General features: G+C 41.2%; 1 protein-coding gene across 3 annotated transcripts; it reads right to left on the reverse strand.

Annotated features, from left to right (window-relative positions):
- Positions 1 to 1072: 1072 nt before the first annotated feature.
- LOC129837215 (DNA-directed RNA polymerase III subunit RPC7-like) lies at positions 1073 to 8244 on the reverse strand. 3 transcript variants are annotated; one of them, XM_055903197.1, is made up of 8 exons: positions 8136 to 8244; positions 4485 to 4649; positions 4090 to 4219; positions 3661 to 3729; positions 3177 to 3233; positions 2509 to 2606; positions 2178 to 2285; positions 1073 to 1756 (listed from the first exon to the last, which is right to left on the reverse strand). In XM_055903197.1, exons 1-8 carry the CDS (start codon positions 8160 to 8162, stop codon positions 1670 to 1672), a joined length of 741 nt encoding a protein of 246 aa, XP_055759172.1. In that variant the 5' UTR covers positions 8163 to 8244; the 3' UTR covers positions 1073 to 1669. The 3 variants fall into 3 exon arrangements, with proteins under 3 accessions (XP_055759172.1, XP_055759173.1, XP_055759174.1); XM_055903198.1 differs by having other exon boundaries at positions 2518 to 2606; positions 8136 to 8243; XM_055903199.1 differs by lacking the exon at positions 8136 to 8244 and adding an exon at positions 6033 to 6414.
- Positions 8245 to 8288: the final 44 nt, after the last annotated feature.

Raw genomic sequence — 8288 nt, forward strand, 5'->3', positions numbered from 1 at the left:
TCACCAACACTGAACAATTGAGGAGTGGTAAAACATCTGCTGGAACATGACAGCGGGTTCAGTTTACTTGAGTGGCTTGCACAGTCACCATTGTCAATCCAATAGAGCATCTTTGGGATGAGATGGAACGGACTTGTTGCCAGCATGAATGTACCGCCGTCCAATCTGTAGCAACTGTGTGATGCCATCGCATCAGCATGGACCAACATCCCTGTGGAACGTTTCCGACACCTTGTAGAATTCCCCGAAGAATTCAGTATGTTTTGGAGGCGAAGAGGGGTCCGACTCGGTACTAGATGGGTGTACCTAATAAACAGTGAGTGCATAACTACAGTATGCTTACAGTAAGGATAGCTGTATCTATAAAGTGAAACCCTTAGAAACTGCTGGGTCAGTGCAAACCTTAGCAATGTGTGTGTCCTCTTCACTTCCACATCTTTTAAATTACTTTGTATTGAATTAATAAACTGCACCATTTTTTGAGCATTTACAGCCTACTGCTTCTACCTTTTAGTGCATCACCCTGCACAGTGATACATGAAAATGTGTCTGAACAAATCAGATTAGCAAGGTGCTCTCTTGAAGCAGACGCTGCTGCATTGATTTGTCTGTGTTTCCAAGCCTGCCGACATGAAATCCAAAGCTTTCTCATACCATAACAATCCATCACATGCATCTGTCTCTGGCCACCTGCCATTCCTGAATAAAAGAACACTGCAAATCTATTGGAACACCAAGGTGGGGGAATGTACAGTATATATTTTGTGTACTATAAGTATATATATCGAAACTCAGGAGAGAATGTGCTCACTGTACATATACGAGCTTTGAATCTTGTCAGCAAATAGCGGTCAGAAAATAGAAAATTAAGGTCAGAAAATATCAGTTGTTATGTAAATATGTGTATTGACTGAGCATGGCATATTGCTGATAACTTTGTGTGTGCTGCTTCAACTTTCAGCACTACGCCACCTATTGGTGTGAAATAAGTATTATCATGCGGCATATGGTGAACTAGTACAGCTTCTAGTAGGAAAACGGTTTGTGTAGCATAGAAAATAAAACTGCCTGGTTTACAAATTAGCTGCCATTTATTCTCTCAGAATTTCAAGTTAAGTAAAATCCTCTTTCATAACAAACAACATTGGAATATTACATGGATATAAAAGTTTTACAAAACATAACTTTTTAAAACTACATATAAACTACATAAAACAACATAACATTAAAATTGGTGCGTTAAACACCTTCATTTTATATCTTCAAAGTTCTTTAACATTTCTATAAATGGATAAAAACCTTCTAAGAAATAATACTATAATTGGTGTTAGGAGAAAAGATGTCGGCTTATGAAGATTGACGTACTTCTCTCTCCATAACACCACCACACTTAAGAGCCATTTAAAACTAGTGCAGGTTTGAACTGTGCAACCTGCTTCTTCTGCTGAAATTCTTTTTTAAGTCAGGAACTGACTGAATCCTGGGTTATTTTGAAGATTCATGTGTCGAGTTAAGATCATTTCAGGCCATGTATACAAGATGGACCTCAGAACAACAGCGCATTCTCTCAGCTTTGGAGTGTCTCTCAGTTCTGGAGTGTCACATATTTTCCCAGGACTCTTGGGTCCTAGGCATGCTCAATGCTCTGTCGTTGTTGTTTTTCAAAGTATCAGTAAATGGCCTCATCCATGTTGTCATCACTGTCCCCTCCGAACTCCTCTCCATTGTCAAAGTACGACATGATATAGTCTGTCTCCTGAGGGAACACAATCAGAGTGGGAAAAAATGCTACGTATGAGCTCATTCCGACCTTGTGAAATGTGTTTGCAACGCTAACTTTCTGTTAAATCATGCATTGGTGTCACTGGAAAATGTATCAGGGAAATTGTCTCTAGTAAGGATATTCTCTCACTGAGGTTGTGGGGGGCATGGGACCAGATTAAAAAAGTAAGAAAGAGCTTGGATGTGTAGCAGTTTTGCGTCCATCCCTCTCCTTGCCCTAACCTGGGACCATCTGAACAAAGCAACAACTGCCACCCAGGAAGCATCGTTACCTGTCACTGCGGAGCAATGGAAACAACTACTTCAGGTCTCAGAGTGGGTGACGTCACCGATTGAACGCTACTAGCGCACACCGCTTACTAGCTAGCCATTTAACATTGGCTACAGATGTTTACCTCTTCAAACTCTTTTTCATCATATTCCTCCTCCCCATCTTGCTGCTCTTCCTCCTGCTTCTTCTTCTCCCCTTCCTCTTCATCTGAGGTCACTTCCTCCTCTAATGTCTGAAATATGACACAAATTAATACAAAATAAACTAAAAGAAAAGGAACATTGATAGTAAAATAACACACCAGGCTTACATTAAGTTTGAGGTTTAACAGCAAGAAACATTTCCCTTCATCTAGTGTGCTGAGATTGAGTTGTGTTACATGCCTATAGATGTGGTAGAGGTCAATAGAATACAGACTATGGAGTTAATGTCTGATGTACTGGCTAAATACCTACTATTCCCACCTCTAGTTTATGGATGATCTCCTCTTTGTCCACCCGGGTCTTTTTGCTGGGTTTGGGGTCCACTGGTGTATCCAAACTAAGAGAAGTGTCTGTAACAGACGAAAAGGGACAAAAGCCAATCATTAGTGAAAACCAACTCCCTCTATCTATTCCCCCTCCTCTCCTTTCATTTAAAAGGCCATTCAACCAAAAGCTATATTTATCCCATAATAGAAAAGGGCAGATCATTTATGTATAAGTCAGGCAGTATTGTCATTGTCAGTAACCAGCAGTGACTTTATCTTATCCTTCTGTTCAAAGCAGAAGGGCAAATTGATGCATTCATGTCTCTAGGGAGACACAAGCAGTCAGACACAGTGTTCTTCTGAAGACACCTCTCTCTTCAGCACTCCGACCAGCCAATAGGAAGGAAAACAATCATGTGGGAGCAATATGCTATGAAAGAGACTGGTGATTCGCCAGACAGTACATGTCAACAAGTCCTGCAGGAAGCAAACTAAACAGAACTGCAAAACGAATGGATTTGTTTAAAAACAATTTATTACAATAGTCTTCTGTGATCACATGGTGGGTGGGTTTTCATAGTGAATCTGTATTACTCACAAAAATGTCCAGTCAGTCAATGTGAGGTATAAAACAACACTGTATCATCCACTTACTCTCTTTTAGGGCCTTCTTGACACGAATTCGAAGCTCTTTGGGTAGCCTTTTCCAGTCTGATGTTAAAAAACAAAAATATAACAAAACCAATCAGTAGACACACAGGTGCTACAATACTGTTTTTACACAGCAATTACCTTGTCAAAATGATGGAATGTTGGTTCACATCCGGTTTTCCCAATCAGCCTCTATTCAGCAGACTAATTGTGAGCGACAGCTCAATTTCTCCCATTTGACACGCTTTAGGTCACCTGACAGTTTCAATCAGGACCGTTCACACTCCATTGTGGCTGACATCTCTGGGGTGAAGTAGCGAGTGATTTCATATTGCTTCAGGATTAGATCCTTGATTCTATTAATCCCTGTTTAACAGTTATGCTGGTAATCAGATCGTACAATGCACTCCTTCCAATACATGTTCTGTAGTTTCTATCACCTTTCAGTAAAATTTTTTGAACAGGAGGTATGATGCAGCTGACCCACCTGGATTCCACTCAATGGTGTTGTCTGACGGCTCACTGTTCTGATATTTATCAGAATACCGCTCCACATCTGGAAGTCAGACAAGAAGCTCTTTCATTTCTTAAACATGGTACAAGAACAAACATGTCTTTGAAAAGAAAGCCTCTGTGTATTATAACATCTGCCTCGTTTGCTGCTCCCAAATGTTCTTATCGAAGCATAATTGAATGCTTGATTGAATAATTGAACAATATTTCCACCCCTGATTTAGGTAATGTCAGCCAAACCTTGTATCACCTAAAACCTTGTATCATTTTAATAAAATAACACAATTGGGAGCTGCTGACAGTGACTAGACATTGACTGTCCAATTTGTGCCACTTTTGGATGTCTGTAATTACTCTTTTCATCGCTAACACACAGAGATGGTGTCTTCCCAGGCTTAGGTACCTTTCTTGGAGACGGCTGGACGGACATAAAATGGTAGGGTCTTCATGTTTCCCCTGAACTCCTGCTTCAGTGCCAACATGTACTCTGCTTCCTCTCCCATCACCAAGGGGACAGGCTTGTGTTCCATGGGCTACATGTGCACAAAAAACATCATACACATTAGTCTTTAAAATAACAACAAAAGGCTTCTTTGCTCCCAACCAAACACATAACTTACGGCCTCAATACATTTGAACATAAAAATGTGTCGGCCCTGGATGTTGCTTAGACAAATAGAAAAATCTGGGAAAAAGGCTATGAATAGCCTCTAAATAAAGCCAATATTTGACAACAATGAGGTGCATCCAAAATGAAGAGAGACAGTTACAGGGTCAGTCACATCACCTCATACTCACAGGAAACAGAGGTGTAGGCTGGAGAATTGAAGGGGGCAGGTTCTCCCCTTTCCCAATCCCGACTGCCTCGATACTGAAGCTCATATACCCCTTGCCGCGACCTCGGCCGCGGCCCAGGCCAGCCATGGAGTGAGCACACTGGGGGGGGGGGGTTCGCAGGTAAATCTGTCAAGGGAGGAAGAATGCAATGAGTAATGAGTAATAGCACTTCTATTTTCCCAAACTATTTGTGTAAAGCTATATGAGCTTACTTTTACTCCTGGCCCATATATGATCACCTATATGATTGCTGTTAACTGTAATTTGACAATAACCCTAACCCTATTAGCTCTAGCTAACGAGCAGTGAATAACAAAGGTCACATAGCCAGGGCTAAACAAGAACGGGTATAGCTACAACACAACAAAAGGACAAAAACATTGTGAAGGGGAGCAATGGCTAACGCGTTAGGGAAAGAGGATACCTAGTCAGTTGCACAACTGAATGCATTCAACTGAAATGTGTCTTCCACATTTAACCCAACCCCTCTGAATCAGAGAAGTGTGAGGGGCGTTAAAGGGACAACCTGTGATTGCTACAGCCATTTCGGACTGTTAAATTAGTGATATACACTACCGTTCAAAAGTTTGGGGTCACTTAGAAATGTCCTTGTTTTTGAAAGAAATTGAATACTTACATACATACGTACAGAGTCCCATTATCAGCAACTATCACTCATGTGTTCCAATGGCACGTTGTGTTAGCTAATCCAAGTTTATCATTTTAATAGGCTAATTGATCATTAGAAAACCCTTTTGCAATTATGCTAGCACAGCTGAAAACTGTAGTTCTGATTAAAGAAGCAATACAACTGGCCTTCCTTAGACTAGTTGAGTATTTGTAGCATCAGCATTTGTGGGTTCGATTACAGGCTCAAAAAGCCCAGAAACAAATAACTTTCTTCTGAAACTCATCAGTCTATTCTTGTTCTGAGAAATGAAGGCTATTCCATGCGAAAAATTGCCAAGAAACTGAAGATCTCGCACAACGCTGTGTACTACTCCCTTCACAGAACAGCAAACTGTCTCTAACCAGAATAGAAAGAGGATTGGGAGGCCTGCTGGACCTGCTATTTCACTACTAGTCAGCTACCTGCTATTTCACTACTAGTCAGCTACCTGCTATTTCACCACTAGTCAGCTACCTGCTATTTCACCACTAGTCAGCTACCTGCTATTTCACTACTAGTCAGCTACCTGCTATTTCACTACTAGTCAGCTACCTGCTATTTCACCACTAGTCAGCTATATATTTCTATTAATATATATTTTTTAAATTACAATTTTCATTGTTTTATTTCACTTAGTCCTGCATGTTGGAGCTCAGAGCCTAAGATTTTCACTGTACCCTGCAATCACACCTGCAACCCTGTACATGTGACTATTAAACATCTCTGGATGGCGGGGTCTCTGCTTTGTTGTTGTTTGAAACGCAGATTGCCGCTTTAACAGCTACCAGCAAGTGACCTATCTAGTTGTGTGCGGCTTGCAAAGACTTGCTCCATCTTACCTTTTAGTGTCTTCAGTGATATTAACTTGCTTGCTCAGATAACTTGGTTGCACAGTAGCTACATGACAGCTGTAGCTAGTAAAAACTTGCTAGAAAACGAATAGCGCCTAACGTTACATTAGCTACATAACGACGTTAGCTAGAGCTGTCAGATTTATCATGACAAAATATCGTTCACCCAGACAACGTGCTTACTAACTAACCATATCAACTTATTCATGACCTCCCACCTTCTGAGCCATAGCTAGCTACTAATCTTAAAATATAAAAGAAAATATTAAAACATGATCACACTAGCTGGTTTACAAATACGCGGGCGGCGTTATTGTTTACCACACACTATTTTGTTTACATTTTACGGAACTCTTGCGACTTGGGGTCGACTAGCCTGTCCTACACTGCCCCCTGCTGTATTGGAGTTGAATACATTCCAGAACCTCGAAAAAGAGATACAGTATCTCCCCAAAAATGATTGTCACATACTTTTGTTTTCCATCTGAGAGATCAATATCTGTGTGCGCGTGTGTGTGTGCTGTAGTATACTTTCATTTCGATGAGATGAATGTCATGGCTAAATTTCATGGCTAAAGTGTTATAATCCAATGAGCATTACGGTTTGAGGCGCAAAGTAGGAACCTCCAAGGGGAGTGAGTGTGATACAACATAAAGTAGCCACATTTGTTCCCTGATGTGGGAGCTGGGTTGGCATGCATTAGCTCAAAATACTTAATTTTGATGACATTGTAAAGGTGGTTTATCTTGGTCTGCCTAGAGGTGTTTATTATTAATCGTTGTTCTTGTTTCTATCTATTTAAGGAGGACAAATAAGCTTTTGACAAAGTCACCCTAAGCCAACTACAATTTCAAAGCACTTGGTGATGTTTCCCCTCCCATTTGGGGGATCAGTGGATAGGAGCACCATCACTCTGATAGAACCTTACAGTGAGTGTGTGTGTGTGTGTGTGTGTGTGTGTGTGTGTGTGTGTGTGTGTGTGTGTGTGTGTGTGTGTGTGTGTGTGTGTGTGTGTGTGTGTGTGTGTGTGTGTGTGTGTGTGTGTGTGTGTGTGTGTGTGTGTGTGTGTGTGTGTATGCGTGTATCTGTCTGTCTGTCTGTCTATGTGTACCTGCGTGCATGCAGTCTGTGTCTGTGAACTTGCCTGCAAGGATGTGTGCGTGCCTGCCTCCGTGAGTGTGTCACCGTGGGAACGTTTCTGTAGGAATCCAGCAAATCAGTTGCCATAGCAACTGTGTTCCATAATAGCAACAGTCGCTGAATAAGTATTTTATGCACTCTGGGAGTACACGTATTTACTCCTCTCCATCTTTAATAATGCAAGCTTCTTATTTATTTTGAGCTTTTAAGATGGCCTACCCTTATCTTTTTCAGATACACCTTTAATGTGTGTTTCAGTTTAATATACTATTTATAACACCAAGTGGGTGTTTGCATTGACTTTGCATTGAAACAATATCTAATCTATATAGCAGGTGACTAATTATGGGCTACCACCAAGGATAGGTGGGCCACTTCCTTCCTCTGCAAATGTGCAATGAACTCTTATGACCTTATTAAAGAACCAGGAACTCATATGGCAACAAGATGGGGCCCTGGTGCAGATTAGTTTTAGCTGTGATCACAAGTGGAAATAATAGATGTGCTTACTGCAGAGGTGCAAAACCCCTTACTACAGAAGTGCGAAAAGACATTGAGTTCTACAGAATTAGTCTATATAAATCTAAATCAAATCACATTTTATTGGTCATATACATATATTTAGCAGATGTTATTGCGGGTGTAGCGAAATCTATGCCAACCAAGCCATTGAGCCTTGTATAAATTATTTATTTTCCCTTGAGGTTACAGGACAGGAATAGTGTCAGAAGCACAAAACAGACAATATTGAGTCCATACTTACAGCTCAATCAGGGTTAAATATAGTCTATCCTTTGTTGATATTTCTTATAACAGGCTGTGTGGAAACGTGTAGGCCTATCAAGACACCAAAGACATTGTATAGGCTACTGTTTGAGTGAACAACAGTCATATCGTTCCTGCACATAATGTCTATATACAGCAGCTCTCCCTCTCTCGTGTTTCTTTACCTGTCTGTCAAGCGCAGGGATCATCATAGCGCATCGTTTGGGCGCAACATATCCACCGCGTTCCTATTCACTCCCACCACGCGACCCACTCCCCACCCCCGCTGCGACGCTCCGCGTCTTCTAAACTAGTGGTCGCGGGAGAGATACGGGGGA

Source organism: Salvelinus fontinalis, chromosome 38, assembly GCF_029448725.1.
Source record: "Salvelinus fontinalis isolate EN_2023a chromosome 38, ASM2944872v1, whole genome shotgun sequence".
Lineage (NCBI taxonomy): Eukaryota > Metazoa > Chordata > Actinopteri > Salmoniformes > Salmonidae > Salvelinus > Salvelinus fontinalis.

Excerpts from the sequence above, each read along its gene's own strand:
- LOC129837215 (XM_055903197.1), bottom strand. The coding sequence starts at position 8,162 with ATGATGATCCCTGCGCTTGACAGACAG. Across the intron at positions 4,650-8,135 it reads TCCCTGCGCTTGACAGACAG|ATTTACCTGCGAACCCCCCC; the intron begins GTAAAGAAACAC and ends CTCCCTTGACAG. Across the intron at positions 4,220-4,484 it reads AGCCTACACCTCTGTTTCCT|CCCATGGAACACAAGCCTGT; the intron begins GTGAGTATGAGG and ends GTGCACATGTAG.